Source organism: Podarcis pityusensis (genome assembly GCF_964106645.2).
Source record: "Podarcis pityusensis genome assembly, chromosome: 3".
Taxonomy (NCBI): Eukaryota; Metazoa; Chordata; class Lepidosauria; order Squamata; family Lacertidae; genus Podarcis; species Podarcis pityusensis.
The window spans coordinates 58,145,116-58,172,768 of record NC_138026.1 but is presented as its reverse complement, the minus strand read 5'-3'; the positions used below and the strand labels follow the sequence as shown (position 1 = coordinate 58,172,768).

The window sequence follows — 27,653 nt, the reverse complement described above, 5'->3', positions numbered from 1 at the left end:
TAAAGATATGTAATGAGGGCGCCAGGTGAGTCTCCCTGGGGAGAGCATACCACAGAAAAAGCTCATTCTTGTGTTGCCACCCTCTGGACCTCTTGTGGAGTAGGCACACAAAGAAGGGCCTCAGATGATGATTGCAGGGTCTGGATCGGCAGTCTTTGAGGCATTGTGTTCTTGAGCTGTTTAAAGGCTTTATAGCACTTTGAATTGGACCTGGAAACTAACTGGCAGCCAGTCCAGTGTAGCTGGGCCAGGATTGGAGTTATATGCTCAGACCGTCTTGCTTCAGTGAGCTGCCTATCTGCCAAATTCTGCACCAGCTGAAGTTTCCGAACTGTCTTTGGAGGTGGCCCTACATATAATGTGTTATTACTTACGGTAGCCTCTTAGATTAAGATTAGAGCTTAATCTACCCAATTAAATCAGGAATGGAGAATCTGTGGCCCTCCAGATGTGTTGAATTCTTATCAGGCCCAGCCAGGATGGCCAACGGTTAAGGACGAAGGGAGTTGGAGCCCAACAACACCTTCATAGTTTCCTATGCCATTCCTGAGCTAAGCATGTACTGTGTTTTGAATATATTGAAGTTCAACAAGTGGTGGTTAATTTTATCATTTTCCCTCTTTGCTTTTTGGATAACAAAGTTATTACAAAATATGTTTTGCAACTCTTGATCTTACTTCTGCAGTAAGTTAAGGTTTTGCTTGCTTTTATTCTTTCTATAATATACCATTTGGATATATCACCTGTCATTTACAATGAACAGCTGAAAGGTCTGTTCTACCTACTTATGCATTGGCTACTTGGCTGCAAAGGAAAGTGAAATGGAAAATTCATTTTAGGTCTTGTTTCAAGGTGGAAAACTATGACAATCTAGCATAAACTGTAGCATGGCTTAAACTGAAACCACCAGCTTCTGGTTGGAAATCTGGCTCAACTTGTTTGCATTCCCAACATATTATTGAACTATATGTTTTAAAAAGAACTGGAAAATGAAATATTGCATTAATAAATGCATGTTACCATTATGCCACCTTGTGGGATTGAAGGAAAGGTGTTCTATATCATATTTATGAATCAATAAAGCACATCTACCATCCTCTATTATTATTAAGATTGATCTTGGCTAAAAAATCATCCTTTTAGATTCCATCTTCTTTAGACAGACTGTTTTAAGGCACACAGTTAGCAATAGTTACATAGAGTAGTTCAAAATGACTGATCCATATGTTAAAAGTCATGCACAAAACTAGTCCACCAGAAAGCTACAAATGCACTGCTCTCAAAAGTTGTCTCTGCTGGACTTTTGGCAATTCTATTCTTCCACTGCAGTCTGTGCTGTTCAGAGGATCCCCTCGCTCTGCGGATAGACATTTCATGGGTTCATGGGAGGGCACAGGACAGGAAAGATGTGTCCTTCTACTCTGTCTTAGGACCCAACCCTCTGTCTATACTGTGGTGGTTGTAGTGGACGAGGAGAGATGCTGGCTTGATTTTCCACAGTGGCTTATATAGGACTATCTGATGAAACTAACAAACAGGAGTCAAGCAAAGTTTGAAATGCTGACATTCTGACCTATAAGTTCTATCTTTTGAAAGTGGAAAAGAGAAGAGATTGAGTAATGAGAATCGAAGCCTTTCTCCCTTTAGATGACAGGTTCATATACAAGCAACTGAAAAAGCACAAGTATCAGATAGGTGACAAAGGTAAAAATGAAGTGGTGAATTCTTTTTTGCAGTGGTATTCAGCTCACAAACACAACCTGGCTAAAGTTGATGTCCGGGTGGAATTTCATCAGAAAAGCCATATTTTTCTCCTGGAAAGTGATTCCTAATGTTCTCAAAGGCACAGGAACCCTCATATCTGCTGTGTGAAATTTCCATCTTAGACCAGGTTTCTGATAAGGGTGAACCAAGGGTGAAGGTAGGGATAAAGACCAGGTTTCCCAGTGATATTTTGAGTATAAAATTAACTTACAAAAATATTAAATATATACTATATTCCTATGCTTTGCTCTAAAACAATAGTGATGAATGGAATTTATGTCTTCAAGTTGCAGCTCACATTAGTCACCTCCTTGACTTGCTGGTTGTTAGGACTGTATTTGTTTGTTTATTTTTTAAAGTTCCCATGCTTTTCATCAGCTATCCATGGATACATTGTGCTGGTTTAATTCAGAAAGCAGAGAACGGCCAAAGAGGAGACAGAAAGAACCCCAAAGGACCGAAAGTTGATCCAGATTTCCATGGAAATTGAGAAGCTGGTGATAAAAGTTAAATGTTTCCCACAGTAATGAAGCAACAAGTGCTAACTTATGCATGCCTCTGTACTGATCATTCAGCTGAAAACTGGCGGCAGACTCACCATTTTGAGTTAAGCAGGAACTATGAGTGACTAATAAATCTCACTGAGTGGTATAGCACGACCTACAAAGCTACACCCACAACACTTGAAATTGATCTTATGGCAAATGCATTTTGGGGGATTCAGCTGATAACATCTGCTTGCACAACGGGGCTTCCTTCCTCCTCCTGTGTGTCCTCAGCCCCCACCCCAAATTGGCTGGGGGGGGGATGTTGAGAGAACCCCCAGAACAGGGCACAGGGGGAATGCTTGCCCTGATGGAATGACTGCCTTAGTGCAATCTTGAATTCCTCCCACTGGATGAACTGATCATATTAGAGATTCAGCTTGTTCAGAAACAGCAGGCTTTGTGTTCCTGTTGTATTGCCCAGAAGAGGGATACCACCGAGATACTGAACAAAGTCTCCATATGAAGCCCTATTTGCAAAGTGTTCAGTTAGCGAATCCAAGAAGTCGATTATGCACCATCGCCGTAATCACTATGCAGTTACCAGTGCCATGTAAAAACCTGTGATTTTTTTTTTAACCCAACTCACCCACCCAATCACATCATAGAAACGAAGCACACTTACATGTGAAGGTGGGAAAGGGGGTGGAGGAGGAGATGTTGCACTCGCTATCTTTTCCGCAGTATCTGGTTCAGGACGGATCACAACTGTTGCACGGGAGATGTGATCCTCATCCTCTTTTTCATGCAGTGGGCCTTGATCAGGACACTGGCCAATATCGGCATTTTCGAAGGATAATGGCTGGGCAAAATCCATCGGACTGAAGAAAGACAATGAAGTCAGTGATGTCAAACAACAGGAATTCTTCAACTGGAAACTTTCACCATGATCAATAATTTTTAAATGTGCAGTTTGCCTTTTTGGAGGCAGTCGTTGAGGGGATTAGGAACTAATCTGATGAACTTGATGCAACACACAATTTTCCGAGATAATTCTGGATTATCTTTACAAGAGAAAGGGTTGCCTAGGCTGTGGATGCGTTCCCGAAGCGCCGGGCGCTCTGCTTTCAGCGCGCCCGGCGCTCCAGGACACAGGCTGCTATCCGCAGCCTAGACAGCCCTGAAGGACCTCCCGCAGGGTTGCCTAGGCTGTGGATGCATTCCCGAAGCGCCGGGTGCTCTGCTTTCAGCGCGCCCGGCGCTCCGGGACGCAGGCTACTATCCGCAGCCTAGACAGCCCTGCGGGACCTCCCGCAGGGTTGCCTAGGGTGCGGCTGCATTCCCGAAGTGCCAGGCGCTCTGCTTTCAGCGCGCCCGGCGCTCCGGGACGCAGGCTGCTATCCGCAGCCTAGACAGCCCTGCGGGACCTCCCGCAGGGTAGCCTAGGCTGCAGCTGCATTCCCGAAGCGCCAGGCGCTCTGCTTTCAGCACGCCCGGTGCTCCGGGAAGCATGCTGCTATCCGCAGCCTAGACAGCCCTGCAGGAACTCCCGCAGGGCTGCCTAGGCTGCGGATGTCTTCCTGAAGCCTGGAGAGCAAGAGGGGTCGGTGCGCACCAACCCGTCTCGCTCTCCAAGCTTCAGCGAAAGCCTGCATTCGCCCCATAGGATGCACCCAGATTTCCCCTTCATTTTTGGAGGGGAAAAAGTGCGTCCTATAGGGTGAAAAATACGGTACTCTGTTCAACATGTGCCTCAGCTAGTACATGACATGTGCCGGAAGATATGAAAAAGCATAGACATCAAATAGAGATCTTGTTCCACAAATTATTTCTGCATGTGTTTAATGAGTGTATAATTGTTCATTGCACACTACCCAGATAGCTTTACGTTATGGAGCAGCATACAAATATCATAAAATTTCAGCATCAGCTAACAGAGTTCTCATATATTCATTTTCAGTTCTTTTAAAATCACCATTAACTTGACTTTTTCCATCTGGTCTGACTAGCAGAACTTTCCTTTCATCAAGCCATCTGGTGTTTTACCGTGTCAGGAATAACATCAGCTATCATTGTGGTTGGTTTACTTTGTCAAAAATTAATATGGAAATTAAGAGTGTGTCATCTTTCTGATGCATATCACAAATGGTTGGGTTAGACCAGGCAAATATTGCTCATCTGGCAACCTTATATCATATTATGGGCAAGCGCATATTGTCAGAATTTAAGACTTCGGTATGTAGAATAGTACAGGGGTGGGGAGACTCAGGCTTGTTGGATCTCCTTTCTATTTATTTTTTTACTTGAACCTGGAGATCTACCTATCAGAGGCACAGTTAAAATTAAAGCACAGGGTGCCCCTGAGCAGATTCTGACCATAGAAATTTGTTTTCCATACCAGAGTCCTTTCACACAAAAAGCCACTCCTGGTTAGCTTTATTTATTTCAGCAGCCTAACATAGGTGGGAAAAGTATTGTTATTTTGGCTATTGTTAAATGATTGGGATGTACTGCAAAGACCTACTGAGAGACCTACTAGTAGATCCCTATCTATCATATGCCTGCCAGTGGAATAACATCAGTTGGTTTCTATAAGCAACATAGCTTTACATCAATAGGTTGCTTTATATAACCTGACAAAAAATAGATACTCACACAGTATTGATGACAAGGTTCCATATGCAGCCATCAAACGCAGGTATGTTCCTAATAGGAGCAATGTGGAATTCAGGTGGTGTTCCTCCCACAAAAAGCTTCTTAACGGAAACAGGTTGATCTGACGGGAGTCTTTGAGACTGGCTTCTGTCCTCATCTACTTGGATCACAAACAGCCTGCAAAATCAATGAAAATGACTTAATACACAAATACCCCGAGCCAAACTGATGCTCCTGCTGCCGTGCCTGCACCATAACACTGACGGATGCAGTTTTTGCTTTGTTTAAAGAGCTACAGGATGAGAGCCCAATAAAACCTCCAAACCAATAGAATATCAGTGAAATTAGTATGTGGATGAACTGAAAAGAAGAGCCTACAGACCGACAGCATTACTACTGATAGAAACAATCAAGGCTACTTTTAGTGCTAAAGTATAATTTCCCATGGCCCACCAGGATAAAAAAATGAAAGGGGTCACATTTTGTTTGGGTCTTTATTTTCTTGGTTTTCCCCACTAGTTATTACACTCTTGCTGAAGAACAGTGAAGCCTCTTGAGTATGGTGACTGCTGGAATCCATGAAAGATGTATATTATATATTTTCAAAAGCCAAGTACACCTGTAGTGGCAATATAGCAACTAGCTTTAGCACCAGGGGGTCCTTTTGTGCAAAGGGCCTATCCAGAATTCTGGACTAATAATAATAATGATTCCCCCCTAAAGAAACATAATTTCTACTTTGGTCTTTGTGGTGTCGTCTTAATTGCTGTGATTTCCATAGAAAGCTACACTCACCCATGGCAATTTCCCCACCCCTTCCTTCCGACCGCAGCCTCTGTTTTCTCTGAAAAGTCTCAAATTTGAGGAAAGGCCCAAGTATATGTGTGTCTGGGAGAGGCCTGACCGAAGAGGGGACACAGTGTGGCTTGAGCACAGTGTGGCTTGGATGCAACCCGGTGTTGCAAATGTCATGCACTGCAGCCCTATACAGGTTTACTTGGAAGAAAGCCCTAATGAGTCCAATGGGACTTTATCCATAAGATGGCAGACAGTGTAATATTATTATTGCATGGATAGCTTTATAAGCATCCTGAAAGCAATATGTGTGAAAGTGGGTGGGCATGTCCGAGAGCCCAACAGCAGCTCATTCACCTCAGCTTAATGATGATATTGGGTATTCCAAAATCTAATATTTGTGCTGAAGTGTACAACCAAAGATGAAAATATATACTGGGGGCAGATGTGAGGCTACCTGAGGACTGGAAGGAGTTGCTCAGTGCATTTGTGCAAAAACTTGCAGAAACCATTTTGGGTTTTCTTACATTCTGTCGAAGGTTTTGCAGCTGGGCTAAATGATCCTGAGTCCCCCCCCCCCCAGCTTCAGGTGTCTGTGCCAGCGAATGGAATAGCAATAACTCCACATTAGATGTTCTCAATTTTTGGATACCTTCTTCCCAGTAAAGCTGGACATTCTTAGGCTTGCTTGATTCTCCTGTAGCTGATAATACCTGTTCCTGGTTAAATCCCTAATAATTTACGAAGCCCTCTGCTATTGTTCAAGAGAAAATGTTTATGCACTCTGATGCGGAAGACCAGCACATGATGATATGCCTTAGTCCTCAATGGTGTCCTATAATTATCCTGGAATGGGAAGCAATTAGTTTATAATCATATGGGTAATTAGCTTTCTGAAGAGTTTTCAAAAATGTCCTCTGCTTTTAATAAAATAAAGCTTGGGTAATGATTAGCAGATGAAGAGGTTTGTTCATTTCTACTCCAGCCCAGTTTATGGGAAAATGAAGTCTGTTGTGTATGTGTTTTGGACAGTTACGAAAATCACAAGCATGAGCCTATTTCTGTATTTCTGTCCACTAGAGGGTGCTGTAAAAGCAGTGATCTGGCATTAGCAGTCCTTACAGGGTAGCAAATAACATAATCCTGTGTATTATATACAGCAATATTATTTGGTTTGTTAAGTGAAAGATTTCCTTTGCATTCTGCTAGATATTGTAGTATTATCAATACTTGTCAGCTTGCATTTTGTCATTTATGGTGACATTTAAAGAAAATTAAAAACCTGACTTTAGGAATTTGAAGTTTAAACAAGTACCAAGGAGGCTGACAAAACATGTTTTTGCTTGGGAATAAGGTCATGGGTTAGAGAACGAGGAAGATTCTGAGGAAATGGAATGAATGGATTTACTTGTTAAGATATTTATTAGAGCTGCAGGGCCTCCAACAGAAAGTGCGCTTTGACATAATAGGGATAAAAACTAATAACCAAAGTAATCCTTTCTGGCCTCCAAGCCAGCATAGCCCATGGTGGCTCCAGAAGCATTGTAGGGTGGATGGATGAGTGATTTATGCTATGTTATCAGTATTATCTTATGTTACATTATTTATATATGTTATGTTGTTATTTTATGTTTTCAGTGCATGCACATTAGGGCTGCACCAAATACTTGCAGGCATAGATACCTGGATTGATAGTGCTATTTTGGAGGGCATGTGTGTTGGTGTGTTTAAAAAGCCCCTTCCCCCACCTCAGACAGATTCTTTTTCATTTTTGTTCCTTGCCATCTGCAGGACTGCCCCTAAAACAGGTGGCAGGGGCCCCCTTGAATGTTGATGATTACATTTGTATCCTATTCCATGACTTCTAGACATGATTTATCCCTAACATCTAAGACAATGTTCAAACACTGCACCTGCACCACGGCATTTAGCAGCATGTGCTAGTGTGAACCAATGACGTTGCTATGTTGCTGCAAGCCACCAACACCTTAGCTCTTCCTTTTCCTTATTCCCTCTCTCCTCCTGATTGCCCTGACTCTTAAAGATATAGGGCCCTTTTCCAGTTCAGAAGGCATCAATCCCCAACCTTCCCATAGTTTCATGTGAGAAACTTATAAAGAAGTTTCAGGTGTTGTGAATTCGGCGTGGGCGTCGTTAGGTCTTGATGTTGCTATTCCTTCTCATTGGAAGCTGTTCCTTAATATTAGTTCAAGATCCAATTCCTCAGCCACACAAATTAGATTAATAAAGTGTATTTGCAAAAAGTATCAAAGGTTAACATAGCAATTTAGATTAATGAAAATCTTAAGCGGCAATGCCTACACTAAAGCGTGACCTATGCCATAATGAAATCATCACTGTCAGAAGATGACTTTTAAATGAAAGCTGCACGGAGATTTCATTCTCCTCTCCTCATAGTTTCAGTTACTGGGCTAGAACAAATGTTCAGGGTTACAGTACCCCTATATTCTGAGTTATTACCCTCCGAGTCTTTCTATTCGGATGCTGTGTTCTCTGCCATCATGAAACTCGCCAGATGCAGGTTTGATGGTGATCCTGCGAGGGTCCCTTATCCCGGTAGAGACGTGCACTTCTAGTCGACCACTGTTCAGGAACACAGCATAATAGGCCTGCAATAGGAACCAGCATTTTAAAGGAAGCCCTTAACGCCTTTGTGTATTTATAAGATCATTCCCAAACAACGTGCCACACCCTCCCTGTATGGCAGAAAAGAACACTTTCATCCTTTCAGCTTCCATTTATTTTATTACGGATGAACCATAAACATGTCAAATCTTAGCCATGACTGACAGTGGCCTGAAATTATCACAGATTTCTAAAATGTAGTACAGCGGTACCTCGGTTCTCAAACGTAATCAGTTCCAGAAGACTGTTTGAGTTCCAAAATGTTCGAAAACCAAGGCGCAAAGGGCTGTCCGCAAATTCAATTGAGAAAACTGAAAAACATGCAGCGGAAACCATTCGACTTCCAAGGCATGCTTGAGAATGGAAGCATTTCACTGTTTGGGTTCCAAAATGTTTGTCAACAGAGTTGTTCAAGAACTGAGGTACCACTGTACAGTGAGATGATGGTTGCTGCAGTCTAAAAGAGCTGGAGGACTACCCTTGCACTGCCTGATCAGTGGCAAGTGATTGTTAAGTAAATGGGAAAACAGTTTTCACAGAAACCGTGAAATGAACCAAAACATTGTCCTGTAGGTATTGTATAGTACATTAAGTGTTTCCTGCTATGTCTCTATTTAGTTCACAGGGGCGGAAACCATAGAACAGCAGCATTATGGACATATCAAGAGGAATAACGATACATCTGTGGTAGAGTACATGACCCATGGTCTAGGTCATGGGTCACCTGCAGGTGCCATGGCACCCATGAAGGCTTACAGTGGTGGCCCTGGGTAGGGCGCTGTGGTCTAAACCACAGAGCCTAGGGCTTGCCAATCAGAAGGTCGGCAGTTCGAATCCCCGTGACGGGGTGAGCTCCTGTTGCTCAGTCCCAGCTCCTGCCAGCCTAGCAGTTCAAAAGCACGTCAAAGTGCAAGCAGATTAATAGGTACCACTCCAGTGGGAAGGTAAACAGCATTTCCGTGTGCTGCTCTGGTTCGCATGACCCAGAAGCTGTACGCCGGCTCCCTTGGCCAGTAAAGCGAGATGAGCACCGCAACACCAGAGTCGTCCATGACTGGACCTAATTGTCAGGGGTCCCTTTACCTTTAAACTCTGCAGGTACCTAATAAGTGATGTGTGAAATGAGAATGGCGTGGGCGGAATTTACCTAACCAGCAGAAACCCTGTGCAGGGTCTTCCACTTGCCCGACAGAGTTTTCATTTTTCTGCAAACCCTCAAAATTGGCTGAGGGTGGAGGCGATTATCTCTCATAATTTTGTGTTATGCCACACATTCCTCCATGACAGCTATTTTGTAATTGTCTCCTCCAACACTCTCTCAGCTTTCAAAATGTGCCCACTAGTCCAAAATGTTTGGGAGCCCCTTGTCTAGGTGTACCAAATGGACCAAACGTCTGATATGTCAGCTTAATGAGATCCCTTCACCTTCAAACTTTGATAGGAACAACTTTCAAGGAAATGTTCTGAATCTCCAACTTATTTCCCTTCCCACACAACACAAAGACAAAAGAGTCCCTGCAGTGCAGGAGCTGAACAACATCTTTGGCCAATGAAGATGCGGCAAACAAGCAACCCAGTTTCTGGTATCATCCTGTACCTGCCCAGTCTGCCTGCGCTTTCTCCGTGGGGGTACAGGCGCCCCACTAGTACCAAAGAGTATGATGCCAGATTCATTTCTGGTGCTGAAGGACAAGTGGATTTCTGTTCCCACATTGAGCGAGACTGGTGGCAGCTCCACAAAGCCCGGTTTCGGGAAGCTGACTGTGTAGATATTCTGCAGAAAAGAAGGGACTGGATGAGTTTGACCCAGAACAGGAAAACTTTCTTGCAATAATAAACAGCTCAGCAGTTTACATTCAAAGTGCTGTGCAAACATTTGTCCATCTGTTAAATCACCCAATATCAGAAAACATTTGGAAAAGTAGATTCAGCTAAAAAGAGCTGCACAGTCCAGTCTTGTTCCAGCATTGTTATTATTTTGAGGCTTTGTACACAACACGGACTATTCTGAGATCTGCAAGTACTCCTAACCAAATACATTTCCTAATATTCTTTTTCTTTGGGAGGGGGGTTGGTTTTTAAGTATGACGTGTGTGCATCCTGAGTCATGGAAGTCAGTTTGACAGGGAGCCAAAATTTTGGGGTCACATGGTGATGAAGCTAGTCATGGCTAGGGTTGACAAGTTGCAAGTCAGAGAGCACAGTACCTTCAAAACCCCCAGTGCAGAGAGATATGTGGGTTCTGCAGCCTCTTCCCCACTTCCTCATCTTACCACTTGCCCTCTTTCCCAACTGGCTGCTGTGAATACGATTCCAAAGGACCACATGTGCTGGAGCGAGGAAAGAACAAGGAGAAAAACCCCCAAGGCTGCCTTCAGGGAGGATTTCCAAGAGATACCACAGGTCTCTGGGTTGCAGCCTGTTCACCCCAGTCATGGAAGTTGAACTGCAAATAGCCTCTAGGTCTTGAAACTAAAACAAGTTGTTGTTTTTAATCACAACCATTTTAAAGACAGTTCCCTGCTTGTTAAAACACTGGTGAGAACTTGTCAATATGCAGAGAACTTTCTTGGAATTAAGTCACATGCACAAAACTTTCCTGATGGTTACTGGTGATGGGAGTGGCCCAGCAGAAGATCTTCCACAATTCCAAAATGTAATATTAATGTATTTATTTACTGAATTATTCACTTGCTGCCTTTTTGGACGCAGCCTAAAAATAATCCATTTTAATTCATTAATATACTTTCCCAGCCCTTCCTTGCCCCACTGGTATGTGACGTGGATTCTGCTTCACACACTTTATGGTTATCTTTACCTGCCTTGTCCCCACAGTGTGGTTGCTTGCACTTTAAAATGAATCCGCTCATACATTAGGCTCCACTGTTTGTCATTGCCTTCCTATCTGGGCTAAGCACTTCAGCTCGTCTCCTGAATCCAACTCATAAATAAGGCATGTACTGCCCATGGCTCTACAGCTCTCACACTGGGAGATATTAAAGATGAACTGAAGAGGGGCTGTATGTCGCAGAATATTGAATCTTATTTTTAAAAAACATGAGATTGCTTAAGGACCGCTTGTACATACAGCATTATGATGATATTCAGGATTAATTCTGACCACAGTCTGCTAAGGACTACTTTTGTACAACTCACTGAAATGAAATGGTCTCATCTTGAAGATCAAAGAATAATAAATTCTAGACTTGGCAGGAACCCCAAGGGCCATCAGCTTCAAGCCCCTGCAATGTAGGAATCACAGCTAAAGAATTCCTAACAGAAGGCTATTTAACCACTGTTTAAAAACCTCCAATTAAGGAGAGTCTGCCGCCTTCCGAGATAGTTTGTTCCATTGTTGAACAGCTGTTACTATCAGAAAGTTCTTCCTAATGTTTACTCTGAATCTCCTTTCTGTAATTCGGTTTGAGTCCTACCCTTTGAAGCAGCAGAAAACAAGCTTGCTCCATGTTTCAGTGATAGCTGTTCGGAAAGATGGATAATGAAGAGGACCACAAGTCAAATAGTGTTAGGCATTACGATAATCATGCAGAAGCAATTTTCCATGGGAATTGAATGACATGTTGTAGGTCCTCATTGCAACTCTGTAAGTCCCATACAAATACGAGTGGCGGGAGGGGGGAGGGGAAGCAGTCACTTCCTCCAAGCAAGATGGCAGTGGGGCAACTTTGTTAATGGAATTGTATGTCGCAGAATGAAGAAGAAGAAGAAGAAGAGTTTGGATTTGATATCCCGCTTTATCACTACCCTAAGGCGTCTCAAAGTGGCTAACAATCTCCCTTCCCTTATCCCCTACAACAAACACTCTGTGAAGTGAGTGAGGCTGAGAGACTTCAGAGAGAAGTGTGACTAGCCCAAGGTCACCCAGCAGCTGCATGTGGAGGAGCGGGGAAGCGAACGCAGTTCCCCAGATTACGAGTCCACCGCTCTTAACCACTGCACCACGCCGACCTCCTTCATCCTCAGGAATTTCCTTGCCAGAGCTGCTTGTTGATAAAACATGGAGCAATCATTTTAAGATCATTGAAGGAAACATGGAAAGCAAACTAACCTCCAGTGTACAGCCTTTGGTAATGCCCACAAAGTCAGGACTGCTCAGAAGATTGTATGGCGTCCGAGAAATTTCAATATCCTTGATGCAGCCTGAGTATTTCTTTGTGTTTACTTCAGGCCTGCAAAAATAAGGTCAAAGCAGGTTTAGTCATGAGTAAAAACAGTCACAAAAGGGCTAAAACATATTTCCATATTACTGTTTTAAACATTCTGACCACAATCCAGAGGATGTTAGTCACGTAGGTCACAAAACCTACAGATTTCAATGGGAATAATAATAATAATAATAATAATTGATGAGAGCACAGTCCAGAATATTAAAATGCTAAACATTCTACCAGAAGAATAAAGTTATCAATGACTAACTTCCCCTGGATTTCAGCCTTTTACATAAATTCTGCTTCTCGTCATTTACCAAAGATACAGACCTTTTCCCTACTTCTGCATTTAATGTCACTGTTATCTCTGTGTAAAATGTATCAGGATGACAAAATAATAGGTTATTCTCCAAGAAGTGTAGAAAGATAAAGGTTAGAAAACTTTTTGACAGTTTGCCTATTTACATGAAGTATTTTCTTTAGACATGTGGAAGAAGTAACATATGAGCCACGTGCCCAATTATTTAGTTGGGCTCACATCACAAAAATGTTAGCAACCTACTGTGAATTCAAAGTTTCTCCTATGTTCAGGAATATAGCAGAGGCGAGGGACTTTTGTCCCAGAAAATGGTGCTGGAGCACAACTTATTTTCACCAGCACAGTCATGGTTGATGAGATGATTTCTGCTTTGCAGAGGGTTGGACTAGATGACCCTTTTGGGTCCCCCTCCAACTCTACAATTCTATGATTCTATCACTTGAATACCCGCAGCCTGAGTTTTGTTATCTACCAGAAGGGCAGCAGAAGGATAGTGTTAGTATCTCTCAGAAGCCTTTATACTGAGCACCAAACCAGGAGCAGTTTTGTTTGAATGTTTATCATATTCACGCATCACTCCTCTGGCTTAGAAAAGCTGCTTCATAAATGTTGATTTTTCCTGAAACAGCAGCCTTCCTGAAGCAGCAGCAACTGCAGTTAACCCTCTGATCCATGTTAACATCGATGGAAAGAAAGACTGGGCCTCTTGAGATGTGGATACAATCTGGCCAATTGACCAGATCAGACAAGTAAAATACTCGCATGAAAATAATACAAAACATTAGTATTAAATAAGGTAAAAAACAGTTCACAGTTCATAGAATTAGAAAGCCCAGTTCATATACCCATATATGTATGTGCATATATGCACATGCACAAAAATATATCTACGATCTTAATTTAAAAACATTATAATATAGAATATCAACAACTTGGATGTCCCCCAATAGCTTTTTTCTGCTGTGGCATTTTTATTTTTTATTTTTGCATTTTGTAGCCATCTCAGCAAAGCATAGCATGTCTATTTCAAAAGCTGCAAGTACTTTAGAGTTCATACCAAAAAAAAGAAACAAAAGAAAATCTCAATTCTATGTTACTGCTAGTTGAAGGTTCTAAAGTCTCCCTGTGGGCACCAACAGAGCTTCAGAAAGTTCTGAGAAAGGCAAACACAATTTCTTTCCAACTTTGAAAATGTTTCTATGTTTCATCTCCTACATTTTCTTCACGCACTGATCCACAGCAGCAGAGCTTTTCTGCAGCCTAACAACCTGTAATTCCATCTGTCTCACCAAGCAAATTTTGCCAGAGTTTCATAGCCACTGAGGCTCAAACTACATGTTAATCAAAGTTCTCTCTCTCCCACCTCAGTTTTTCTTATGCTATAGCAGGCTGGGGAGGGTTGTGTCTGAGCACACAGATGTGCTGAAAAAGGGTACTTAAACCTTTCAACGCTCCTGACATTTCACAGCTAAAAATGACCCTCACCAAGATATTTGTTTCAAGAGAAAGTTATGGAAAAGATTTATCTGCATCTTCTTTCACATGCATTCTCTCTCTCTCTCTCTCTCTCTCTCTCTCTCTCTCTCTCATCTCTCTCTCTCTCTCTCTCTCTCTCTCTCTCTCTCTCTCTCTCACACACACACACACACACACACATCCTTTGAGCCTCAAGAACCATCTAATTTTCCCAACACCACTTGAATGCAGTTTTACATAACAACAGCAGTGTGAGACTCTACCTCACTGGGCAACCTTCAGGTACACAGACTTTAATTCCGGGGCTGCCAAAAATATCTCCAAAAGGATATAATTTACTTCTGTATAAGAGCTATGATATGCTTTAACTTAAATTCAAATTTTAACATTGCATGAACCCATCTGTGGGATCCCTCTTTATTAGATGCACCTGAGGAAATAATTCTAGTTGTCTAGACAATGTGCAAAATATGGAGGCTGAGGTTTGCTTTTTATAATTTAGCGGAAGATAAGCAGGGTTTCCAGGCTCATCAAGAGAGACTAACCCAAAATGAATATATGTCCCAATCAAATTTTGGTGGTACTGGGAGTTGGTGCTAAATGTTTCGGGAATGGATGGTTAAAGTTTCAGTTGTGTTTTCTTTAAGATTTTTTTCTTTCTTTTTTTTACTTGCATATATACAAGCTGGTAAACTTTCATTTTGCTTTCTTTTGTCCTTTTAAGAAGTAAGCCAAGCCAAGATTACATGGTCACAGAATACTGTTGCCATGAGGCAGTCTGGCCCATATTTGTATAGAAAAGGCAGCCTGTCTGCCAAGATTTTCTCACTAAAACATCACTTGCCTTGGGGGCTGGTGTGGGTTGGCTTTCTTCTTAAGAGGGAGATGAAGAGGAAAAAGAAAGGAAGCCCTTACCACCTTGTAAAATGTAAATAAAAATACCCCACATCTAAAATCGTGGAGACTGTTGCACACCCCTCAGAAAGTTACAGAAGTTCTGTCCCCCTTTCATGACCTTTGGGAAGACTTTGGGTTCAGGCTTTAGTTAGAAAAGCTATGTGGGGGTATCCAAGTACAATGGCAGTGCACCTATGAATATTAGTTTTCTGGGGCAAGCCAAAGGCTATCACCCTTGCACTCTGCTTCTGGTAGAGATTATTTTGCTGGCAGATTGCTGGCCTACAGAGACTTGATCCAATAAGACAATTCTTATGTTCCTGAACATATACAGAAAACATATATGCCAGAAAGAGCCTGCATTGCACGGAGAGGTTGGAGAGTCAAGTGTCCCTCCCTGCAATTTGCTGAGAAAATAAACAATCTCTTGTGATTGACACTCCATTCTCACAGATTTCTGCACATGTTCCATCACTAATTTGCTCTGTGCTGAACAGAAACTCTTAACTGCTTTTTATTTTTTTTTAAAAAATACAGCTTGTACATCTGATATAATTAATTTTTAAAAGGGAAAAAAAAAGGAAAAGAAAACCCAACACAGCAAGATATAAACAGCTGTGTGAAGATGCTAGGCTAAGTGTTTGTTGCTGCAAGTGTGTGCGCAGCATGCGGCAAGGCTGTGTTAAGCACTGAGGAGCAGCTTGATTTGCTGCAGCAGGATCCATTGCCAAATGAACAGCCCCAGAGCAACAGCTGGAACAGATACAGACACAAATTGCTTTTTGCTTCGCCACCTGTTGCAAGCTGCGCTTAACCCATGCAGAGCGCGAGGCATGCAAGTATTGCTTGAAACTTGACGGTTGTTTTTTTTTTACCTGGATTTCATACTAGGATAAAAATGAACAGAGAAAGAGAGAGAAGAAGAAAAAAAAATACAATTTTGTTTATTATTTGCAATTATAACATTTATAACAAACCAAATTCTTATAATGATACAGACTGTTCAGTCTGCTTAAGATTCAAGCCACTTTCTTTAAAATATACACCCATGGCTTTTAACAAACCACCCACTGCCCTTCCGTAAGACTTGCATGCTGGGAAGCAATTGACCCAGAAATCCTCAGAATGTTTCAAAAATTAGCCAACTGACCACCACCTTTCTCTGCAGCCCCACACGATGTCTGTAAATAGCAGAAGTTCTAACCAAGAAAGTCAAGTATGTTAGGCTGGAGGAGCTTCCACCAACCTTAAGCCCACCCCCTAATTCCTGGACTACCTTCTCTATAAAGGGGGAAGACCCCTAGACCTGCTGGTGAAGGGAAGAGGACAGGGCACAGACAAGATCCCTCACTGAGGGTAAGGCATTAAGAACGGCTTGTTGCAAATCCAGCAGTAGCTGATGGGCTCTCCCACTTTTCAGGCCTGCAATATCAACTGGCAGTTTTGACCATCACTTGTGTGAGGCCACTGCACCCTAGGATCCTTTGGGAGAGAGCAAACATTGCCCGCAATCGCTGGGTCCTTCTGGATCGAAGGAGATAGCTAGTTGGGGAGGTCCATGGAAAATCTTCCATCATCTTTAAGTTGCACCCTCCTTCAATACAGTGGTACCTTGGGTTAAAAACACCTCAGGTTACAAACACTTCAGGTTACAGACTCCGCTAACCCGGAAGTAGGACCTCAGGTTAAGAACTTTACCTCAGGATAAGAACAGAAATCATGCGCCAGCAGTGGGAGGCCCCATTAGCTAAAGTGGTACCTCAGGTTAAGAATGGTTTCAGGTTAAGAATGGACCTCTGGAACGAATTTAGCTCGTAACCAGAGGTACCACTGTATCATTCTCCTTGATCAAAGGGCTGGATCACCTTTCCTATAAGGAAAAGCTGAAACATTTGGGAGTTTCGGAAAGAAGAGGAATAACTGGGACATAACACAGGTATGTAAAATGATGGAGAAAGAGTGGCTTGAGGGAAATTTTCTTCTCATAATACTAGAACTCAGGGCAACCCAACAAAACTGATTGGTAGAGTGTTCAGGGCTGATAAAAGTTCTTCACACAATGCACAAGTAACTTATGGAATTCAGTTGCACATTATGTGGTGGAGGCTGGTAGCTTAGATAGCTTTTAAAAAAGCATTTGTGGAAAACGGGTCTCTCAAAGGACATTAACCACAATAGCCAAATGGAACTTCCTCGTCCTACTTGTGAGTTTCCAGACGTGTCTGGATGGCCACTGGATACTTTGGTGACACAGCTGTATTTTATGTGGCACAGCTCTTATGTTAGGGTTTCTACATGACACACAAAATAAGGTCATTTATGTTGAGCTGCAGCTCAATTCTTGATTTCTTAAAAATGACTTGTGACCTGAACAGCTAACAAGCAAATTTTAAAACAACAATAACAGTGCAATAGTGGCTGTTTGGCTCTGTAGCAGCCCAGTAGCCTATCTAGATCTCTCTGCCTATGCAATGACTTCATCATTGTTATTCTTTCATGGAAACTGAACTGATATAGGTGAATGGGTTTACCTGTGTTGCACAGTATCGGCACTTTGTACCAGAGATATTTTTTCCATTGCAAAAATGTTTCTGTAAACTTTGATAAAGGTTCCAGAGTTTGTTTCAAAACAGAAAACACCGATTACACTCCAGCACCTCATCAACTCATTTAGCATTAACGAAGACAGGAAAGCATATGGAAAATACTTTATGCATAATAAAATTTACAGGAAGATTTTAAGCTGAGCAAGAAATTCTGTCTTGAGTTCATATGCGATTAAACAGAAAATGAAAACAGATACTAGGGCAGTGGGGATGGAGCTACATGTCGTGCCTCAACCACATTTCTTTAAACTTGGCTACTGCTTCATCTGTGCAAATTGAGCCTGGAATGATAGGGCCTGGAGCAGAGAAGTTATGGGCGGGAGCAGACACACTACAATTTTTTCCTACCAGCTGTTTCTCCACCAGTTCCCATATAATGCATTTTCGTATGTTATTTTCAGTAATATATGCACCTGTATGCACATTTTGTCCTAGGTATAAGCATTTTTGTATGCATTAGTTGGCTGGAGAAGCCCCCTGCAAAATTCAGGTAAGTGTGAATTTCAGTGGTTGGCTGTGTTTTGGTTCGTGTATTGTTTCAGAATAGGGTATGTGGCATAAGTATCCTTTTTGTGTGCAATCCTTTCATGAATCCTTAAGAAAAGGTTTAGAGAACAATTGCTGTTCCTGAATTCCTTTAGTTGACTATGTGCTAAGTGCCATTACCTTAGGTTTCGTCTCAGTGTTGGCAATCCACCAAAATAGATGGGCTCGTCGGCTTTCAAGTTGAGGCCAAAGTGCTTCCCTGTAGCAATTGTTGTGATGATCTCTTCCTGGTTGGAGTCTATGTCTACAATTGATACATTAGCTGAGAAAATATAAGAAGAAAAATTAAATAGGGCTTTGAGCTACAGAAGAATTTTCAAATGTTTATAACTACTTCTTCCTTTCTTGAGCAAACACACTTGTCCACACCCTCTTTTCAATTAAGAGAGGGAAAAGTATGACCAGGTACATTCTGATTATACCAGTGATTGTTTTTTGAATAGCCTTTTCTAGCTGAATGGCACATAACTGCTTGCTAGGAGGAAGAAAAGAGAAACCACTAAGGGTGAAAAAGCAGAACACAGTTGAAGAAGAACAAAAAAAAAGCAAGCATGGAAATTAAAAATGCAAAGGGGGGGGGAATGGATGTGTCAGACCCCCCAAAAAGTTCAGAATTATTAAGACAGACAGTTCATTGGGAGAGATTCCCCCCTGTACCCTCAGCTATAGCCCCAAGCTTAATTATCCCTATTTTATCATGTTGACTGATTGGGAAAATATTTTTGAGAATGTACAAACTGGAATATCCATCAAAACCAAAAGAGCAATAAAATACGTAATACCACCAATGTGATCAGGATTTTATTCTAGTCACTTTGCTTAAACGGGTTGTGACCCTTCCACGACTGCAGAGTATTTATTTTGGCAGGGACAAAACTGCAAAAGTTTACGTTGGTGAACATACACAGAGAAGTTTCTGGATTTCAGGGTTCAGCAAGACAGCATGAATCAACTGGAGCCAAAGATTGTTTCAGCTCAGCTTTCTTATTTCAAACAGAGATGTATGAAATTCTTATAGGCTTGATTAGACATCCTATAGATATTTTGCCTTTGGAAATATTCTCATTGCATTTTTATTTTAAGTTGAATTCGGCAGCAACGTTAGCAGTCATGTAAATTAAAGTTGCCTGTCATTTATGGGGAGTCTTTTTCTCCTTGCAGTACAAAGGGCTGTGACAATGTGCAAAAAGGGCCCATTGTGTATTGTAGACAGATATACTGTGCCATCAGTATTTTAACTCTCCACATTTTGAAAGCAATTTGATAGATTTAAGTTATGAAAGGCACCATGAAGTACAAAACCCAATTTACATTCTAACAAAAATAGTGTAGGTTTGTTTTATGAACTCTGAACAACATCAGGGGACTGCATGAAAAAAACATTTTTCACTCAGATGCATTTTAGAGTGTAATTTAGGTAGCTGTAAGGCAGAATTATGCCTGAAAAATTAAGCTACCATTTTCAAAAGAAAATCATAAGAGACCTGTTTGACACTGCAATCAGTCACAGCTAACCTGAGCCATCTGTAATTTAAGCAAAAGAAGTTGCTAAATCACTTTCTTTTACAACTTTCTAAACCCAGCAATTTTGTACATCATCTTCTCCATGATTAGATAGTTAGCTATGCTGGATAAGATAATTAGGACGTTTATGATGTTATCACTGCAGGAACTCACCTTGTTTTAGAATTCTTGACAAGGTGAATGATTTCCATTTCCCGTCATTGTGGTTCTGGTTGCCAACAACAGAAGCTGTTCCTGAACCGAGATCATAACTGACTTTAATACGCCCATCACTGAGCTCTATGCTCATGAAATCTTTCTGTTAATGAGAAGCATTAGAAACTTTATTAACTTTATTTAGTCCTATGCCCAGTTTTTTGAAAGTAAGCCCCACTGACCTCAATGAGACTTACTTCTGAGTAAACATGTAGTCTGATGATTGCACTGTGAGATTTTGAAAGACAGCTGATTTTCTGATGAAAGTAATCTCAAATAGTGACTAGCCCCCCTTCCCAACAATATCTAAGATTATTTTTCTGCCATTTCTTAATAGAGGTTTAGTTCAAAGAAGGCATCATAGGTGAAGTTAATTTGTTGCCGCCTTAGTTCCTAAGAAGGTAAATGAATAAAGTGGAAATATGTTGCTCTTTAATTTCCAACCAGGCAGTAAATTATTGTGAACGGCAAGGTGGAGTCGCTTGCATTCATCACTGCAACACAGATCTTGATAACATTAAAAAATGATCTGAAAAATAATAAATAACCTCCGACTCAAGTCTCCAAATTAATATTCCTCTTACAGGATTTTGTGGCAGAAAGAAAGAAAAAAGCTGAAAAAGACCAGTGTGCCTTCATACATGCTTGGTTAACTTAGGTGTCTCTTTGTATCACTGCCACAGCATTCCATGGGCTGCTTGCCTGTTTTTGCAAACACTACCACCCTCTGCGTATGTGTTGCTGGTAATGTCCACGTTTGGTAAATATCAATATTCTGACAACCCCATAACAAGTAAATGCTAGTGATCACACTTTAAGTGACTGACTGCATTTGCCAGTGCATATTGGAATTTCAGACATTCACAAATATCTCTAGAACTGTCAAAGTTCTCATTATATTTGCCAATAACTGACACATTTCAGACATGCAGTATAATCTATACAGAACTTCTTGCCATCTGTTTATTACAGCTGGTTCCATTTCTAAGGGAAGAACTAGGACAATGACAAGTTAGTTTGCAGTTAAAATTCCTATAATTAGATTATCACCTAATGGATAGATCCCTATGAGACTGTTTCCTTTATCACCTGAGAACATGTTACAGTTCTCTATGGGAACTGGGAGGTCTGTGTAGACTTCATATATCTAATATCTAGCCACCCCTCTCTGTACTAATGTCTGATCGGCAGTGATTCTGAAGGAGTTTCACAGTTCTGTTGACAGCAGCAATGTCAAGTGAAACTCTGTCGGAGTGCAGCTTGTAGTCTTGTTCCAGCAGTAAGTTCCAGTTGACTAGAACGGGCCTTTGTTTTGAGCAGGCATCCCCAAACTCAGCCCTCCAGCTGTTTTGGGACTACAATTCCCGTCATCCCTGACCACTGGTCCTGCTAGCTAGGGATGTTGGGAGTTGTAGTCCCAAAACAGCTGGAGGGCTGAGTTTGGGGATGCCTGGTTTTGAGCTAATCCTACCACCCCAAAAAATTATATTGGTGCACAAAGCAACTCATGTGCAAGGGCTGATTATTTCAAATGAGGATGCAGGTGCACTGGCTATGCATTTCTACGCATGATCTGTTCTATACAGACATATTAATTAGGCAGCCCAGGCATGGGTTTAAGTCAGAGGTGAGAAATCCATGTCTCCCCAGACATTGTTGGACTCCAGTTCTCATCAGTCCAGCCAGCACAGGCAATGAACAGGGTTGATGGTAAATTGAAGTCCAGCAACACCTGGAGGGTCACAGGTTCTCTAACTCTGATGTTAGATATGTCTACATACACCCAGAAGATGAGAACATTTATACCATTTACTTGAGATTGAGATCTCAAGTAGCTTCCACAGTGCAGAGAAGGAGAAGTAGTTGAGGCACTGGAAGTGTACACTGACCTCCCAATCTCTGTAATGTTCTTGTAATGTCTGTGCATGATAATAGGTAAGGAATAAGGATCTACCAAGCCTGGGAACCTGTGACCCTCCAGATGTTGTTGAACTCTAACATCCATCAACCACTGCCAGCATGTCCAATGGACAGGGTTGATTGGAGTTGTAGTCTAGCAACATCTGGAGGACCACGGGTTTCCCCATCCTGCCCTATGCAAATCTATTAGTTTGCAGACATTGTACCCACACATGGAGAAGGATGTCTACTTAAAAATGTATGTCCCACTTTCCTTTCCTTTCCACCCAAGGAAGCTAACAAAAAACCAGATACAAAAGTAATTGTTAACAAAAGCAAAAGCATTCTGGTGAAATGTTTTTGATACCATGTTATGCCTAACTCTAACAGATAACAGGTAAAACCCAATAGCCATTATTGAGGAGTCTTTTGCCATACAACTTTTTTTTTTTTTTTTAACAAATTATAAATTGTAAGAATAATCATTGTAATGATCTGCACAGAGCTCCGTGCAAAGCATTATACAAGCTGCTCGGTTATGTTCTTGCAAATCACACAGATTGACTATAAATGGCCTCACAGAAGTCATTAAACCCAGTGTCTTCACTTAAGTGACATTCATCACAAGTGTAAAAGCATGCATGTTAATCTCTTTACAAGGAACTGTGTAATTCATAATGTTAATGAAAGAAGCCAAGAAACATTTAGGCAAGCTTTACCAAGTCTATTGTAGCAAGGTACATCAGAAGAGCAGTGGAAGAAAATGTCTTGAACTTGAACATGACCATGGAGATATTTGGGTTCCATCTTATTGGACGGCTCACCAAAGCATAACCTTCTCCATCAAACTGAACAGTTCCTTCACCATCTGCCACCTGTGGGCTGAGGAGGAAAGGGAAATTTTCAAAATCTAAATCAGAACTTCCAGAACTGCTTTACATAGAAGCAACCATGAAAAAGCATTATCAGGGGCTGGCAACTATTTCACATAGACAAACCTTCTCAAAGCTGAAATGTTTTGTGCAGCTGCTGCAAGTAAAGAGCAGTGAAATCACCCCAGCATTCTGTAGAGATTAGCTGCACATTTAAGTTCCCTGTGTGGAACTCAGTTGCACAGCTGATCAAGCTGGGTCTCAGCCTGTTCCACAGCAGACATCACATATGTAGGGCAGGTGGGCATTGCTTGGGGGAAAGAATCCCACAGGCCAAATTGGACCTGTGCTGGATCAAATCTGGCCCACACGCCGGAGGTTCCCAATCCCCACTATCTGTTTTCAAATCAATACTTTATGAAGAAGAAAAGAAGAGGAAGGAATTAGTCCTGTGTTGTATGCAAACTCTACAATTATCTTGTTTAGCATGTTGACCAGTCAATCAGACATGGATTGGATATGCATGAGCAGACTTTCACGAGCTTGGTTCCTATGCCAAAAAATCAAATTAGGTGGCTTCAAAATGTCATTTCCTATATGAAAATGGCCATATGAACCAGCTGTAATATATTTAGAGGTGATATTTAGAGAACCTTAATAGGTTTAACTTTTTAAAAGATATATCTTTAGCTTCCGACATCCATGCCTCATTTATAGTTGATAAGCACAGATTTGTATCTATGAAGCATATGTGGTTATTCATTTCTGTCTAGTAATTGGCATTTGTTATACTGAAACTGTTGAAGAGAAGCATAAAAACACAGGGGAGAATTTATTTAGGCAACTTGGTATTTAACATAATTATGACTTTTTTTTGTTTAGGTAACCTGCACATCAATAGCAATAACATTGACAATATACAGCAAAATCTTACCTGACAGCACACCCTTTACACTCTCCTTCAATGTCTCTGAAATTCCATAGTCCTATTGGTTTGCTGTCTAAATAAGTCTCTCCCATACAGCCGGTGAAAGTAGTAACTCGTACAGCTTCAGATTTCTGGAAACAGAAAGCATCCAGACTGAGTTCTGAGCTCTTGGTTAATGGACAATGATATTGTGAATACATGGCCACTGGTTTATTAGGCAGATAGCATTTGCTTGTTCGAAAGTCCCCAAGTTTTTAGTCTTCAACTGATGTGGAAAGTGGTTGAAATGGACCCAATCCTTTGTGTCCAGGAATGTACACTAATGCAAAAACAAGAAGTTTGCTAGTTTGCTGAATGAGGTCAGCTGTGTGGCTTCACATACTAGGATGCTAAACGGTGATGAAAGGAGGCGAGAGCAGGCTGATCTGCAGTCTTCCCCCAAAGCCATTCTAAGTGGATCTCACTATGGAGGCTGCTCTCCTTGTTGGTAAACTGTGGACTGGCCTCCTTCATCGCTTCATGGTTTCCCGGTCATTATAAAGTGTGCTCACAGTTGAAGTTGGAATATCAAACAGTCTCCTTTTGAACTCATTTAATAGTTGATGAAAGTCTGATATTTTCCTATACATCTGGTGGTTGTGAAAAACTTCATTGTTATAAATGTAGTTTCCATGAGATGAATCCTGGAGAATAACTGCTCATTATACCCTTTCCTTCCTACTGATAGTTGTCAGACTCAAACAAGCAGCTATGTGTTACCTGCTTGATTCAAGCCATGTGAAAGTTTCTCCAAGGGGAATGCCATTTAGACAAGGAGTAGGGAACCTTTTCAGTCAAGGACCACATTCTCTCACTGGCAACCTTGTAGGGCACATATGCCAGTGATGTGCAGGGCCAGGGGGAAAAGTGGGTGGAACAAGTTTGATTCTTAACATTGTACAGTAGGCCACATTCCATCCATACAAAAAAATAGAGGTTTCTGCACACACCTCTCCATCCTCCATACAGGCAATCCAAAGGCATTATCATCATTCAAGAACACATCCCTGCCAGGCCAAAACACATGAGAAGGGCATGGATCAGGGCTGTGAGGGGTGTGGCCTGGTGAGAATCCCAAGGGCCAGATAGAGGGGCCAGGGAGGTAGCACTCAGTCTCTGTGCCTGAGATTCTCTACTGCTTCTAAGCTCAGAGAATCCCAAAGCTCTTCCATACTATATGAGCAGATCCATTAGGTGATTTCTGCAAAGATAATGCTGCCAGTAGCAGATGATGTGGTTGGCTGGTGCTTCCCATTTCACTTCTGGCTGGTTCTGCTGCTGCTGCTTACCAGGAGGTAGATGGGAAGAGGGGGTGGCATGGTTAGCAAGGTGCAAATACTCTGGCAGAGCCAACCTAGAATTCCGACCAGTGCCTCTGCATTGCGCCGATCTTACCACTACCTTTTCCTTCTCCCTCTCCTTCCTGGTAAGCAGCAGCAACACAATTGACCAGCGGTCAGGTGAGTGGTGTGGTCCCATCACACCATCTGGTGAATGCTGCCTTAGAATGTCTGAAAGAGAAGCTGGGAACTTAACTAGGATTCACTGTTTAGCAGTCAGAGTAGACTCTTGACAAAGTTAAATTAATAAGTTGGGAGTGATTTATTACTATTATTATAATTATTATTCACAAGCCAGAAATATTAACATTTAAATTCCCCCCAAAATACTTGGCTAAGGTCATATGGACTGCTTTTAGAGTATTTGTTCCAAGAGGAACTTGTCCTTTTCTAAAGTATCCAATCTTCTTTTATGTTTCACTTCATCAGTGTGAGCTAGTTTCAATTCCAGATATTTAGCAATCTAAGACACACAAGCACCTGCTACTTTTCATGAAGCAATTATGATTATTAAAAATATTAATGTGTGAGCATATGGAGAAGAGCAACTTGACTTTCAAAGTGAGGCATGACTTGAAAGTGTAACAACATGGGCGATCTGTTCCAAGGTCATTGTGAATATTTTAATTGGCACATTTGAGAACTTCATGATGAGTAGGCACTGCATTCTACTGGAGTAAAACTGAAAAAGCACATTGGAAAGGGGGGGGGGAAACAAGTTGAAAGAGGGAAGAAAAATAGATTTTTTTTAAAAAAAATCCTAAAACGGGGAAATGGCAAGTACCATCTTACTATGGTTGCCAGAACTGCACTGTATCTTTTGGGAGTTGGGCAGCTTCTTCTGCCCATTTGTCTCATGGACTATTTTTCTTTTAGGTGTAATGAACATTAACTCCAGGTGTGCCACACAGCAGATGACAGGACAGGGGGGCAATGAGAGACAGAAGCCATGGCTGCCTCATCTCCTTTTGCATCAGGAAACTTAAAGGTACAGTGCAGATTTTTGTTTAAGAAGGTTTTTCCTTGAAGTAGAACCCCATAATTGTGGAAGTTCAATTTTATAACTGTTTTTGCTTCAATGGCTTTATTCTGTGAGACAGTTTATAAATTTATTATTAAAATAAACAATAAAATAAAATGTTGCACACAAAAATTATACAATTTGCTAGATCAGGCACAGAAATAACTCTAACTTTGCTAGAATGTAGTTCAGACACAGAAATAAGTAATTCTTTAAAGTATTTTTTTTCAGACTGATTGACAGTATCTTGATCGCTCTACATTGTCATTGTTTTTCAGTCTGACTGACAGACTGGATGCAGAGCTGCTTGGGAGATACCTGCATAGCCTGTCAAACATCTTTCCAAACTTGTCATTCCAGCCGAGTGTTTGTGCAAAGCATCCAACATCACCCACTTATAATCTTAGATTTCACTTCAGAGCCGACTGCCAGGATATAGGTGTGCGAGTGTGTGCAAGCTCTGACCTTATGCCATATGAACCCATAATGAATGAAAAATGTGCTTGCATTGCCTCTTCGTGCCATATCCCCCAATATAAAAGGAATCTGAAAGCTAATACTGAAATCCTTCACTCAGTTATAAGCACTTTAGTCCCAGATTTAATGGAATAGTGATTGTGACCCCTTTTAAAACACTGCAGGCCTTTTGTGTTCTATAAAACTATATCCAGTGTTCTTCAGTAATGCCGGAAAAGGATTTGATATTGATCTGGATTGCTAGAAAGCATTACATAGAGCAATATGCCCCATTAATATCGTCACCTTTATATTGATAAAATATATAGACTGTCACCTATTTCCACAACCACCCTTCTGCAAATGATCTGAAATACCCAGAATGCTTACTGGATTAGCCAATATAAGCAACATTGCAGCATACTGCAGATAGAGACCAACAACTCATGGTGCAATCCCATGTATATCAACATGGAAGTAAGACCTAGTAGATGCAGCAGGACTCATTTCTGAGTAAGCATGCACTGGATGTGATGATAAATAAGAACCACCTGATGCCTCAAATATAAATAGCCTGATCCCGAGCTCTTCTATGCAGCCTGATAAGAGCTACTGAACATGGAAGGGTGCTTCATTCATTTGACTAAGATTGCCATCTTTGCTCAATCTAAAAGAAAGTAAATCAAAGGATGGCAACATGATTAAATTGGACTAGTGAAGTAACAACCCATTACCTTTATTTTGCCAGTTAGGCCTCCAACAAACAGCATGGCATTTGCATCCACATCCAGAATTGTGTAACCAGGTGGAGAAATTGCACTGAAAATGCTTGGTACAATGGTAGCTTTAGGACCTTCCAATGCCTGTACGGAAACGGTGCCATTTCTTCCAGTCCTTCATGAGGAAAAAAAAGAGAGATATGGGAACCATTGATGAATGAATTCATAGGCTCATTAAAAGTCCTGAGTCAGTAAAGAAATTTACACATACAATAGAACATTTTTTGAATTTCTATGCACAA

General features: G+C 41.4%; 1 protein-coding gene and 1 long non-coding RNA gene across 9 annotated transcripts in view; one reads left to right on the top strand and one right to left on the bottom strand.

Moving 5' to 3' along the window:
• LAMA2 (laminin subunit alpha 2) overlaps nucleotides 1–27,653 on the bottom strand; it is a 380,508-nt gene that overhangs the window by 16,753 nt on the left and 336,102 nt on the right. For 5 of the 7 annotated variants that reach the window (XM_080999463.1, XM_080999466.1, XM_080999467.1 and 2 more), the window contains 11 exons: nucleotides 27,367–27,526; nucleotides 23,783–23,907; nucleotides 22,696–22,858; nucleotides 20,036–20,180; nucleotides 18,479–18,620; nucleotides 16,082–16,093; nucleotides 12,415–12,535; nucleotides 9,943–10,119; nucleotides 8,181–8,329; nucleotides 4,905–5,081; nucleotides 2,935–3,130 (listed from right to left, as the gene is read on the bottom strand). In XM_080999463.1, coding sequence (XP_080855589.1) covers nucleotides 2,935–3,130; nucleotides 4,905–5,081; nucleotides 8,181–8,329; nucleotides 9,943–10,119; nucleotides 12,415–12,535; nucleotides 16,082–16,093; nucleotides 18,479–18,620; nucleotides 20,036–20,180; nucleotides 22,696–22,858; nucleotides 23,783–23,907; nucleotides 27,367–27,526 — 1,567 coding nt within the window. The remainder of the gene's footprint in view (nucleotides 1–2,934; nucleotides 3,131–4,904; nucleotides 5,082–8,180; nucleotides 8,330–9,942; nucleotides 10,120–12,414; nucleotides 12,536–16,081; nucleotides 16,094–18,478; nucleotides 18,621–20,035; nucleotides 20,181–22,695; nucleotides 22,859–23,782; nucleotides 23,908–27,366; nucleotides 27,527–27,653) is intronic. The other 2 variants (XM_080999468.1, XM_080999469.1) reach the window with 1 other exon arrangement.
• LOC308473927 overlaps nucleotides 1–27,653 on the top strand; it is an 80,482-nt gene that overhangs the window by 24,897 nt on the left and 27,932 nt on the right. For both annotated transcript variants that reach the window (XR_013984411.1, XR_013984412.1), the window contains exon 2: nucleotides 26,032–26,143. This is a non-coding gene — a long non-coding RNA (uncharacterized lncRNA). The remainder of the gene's footprint in view (nucleotides 1–26,031; nucleotides 26,144–27,653) is intronic.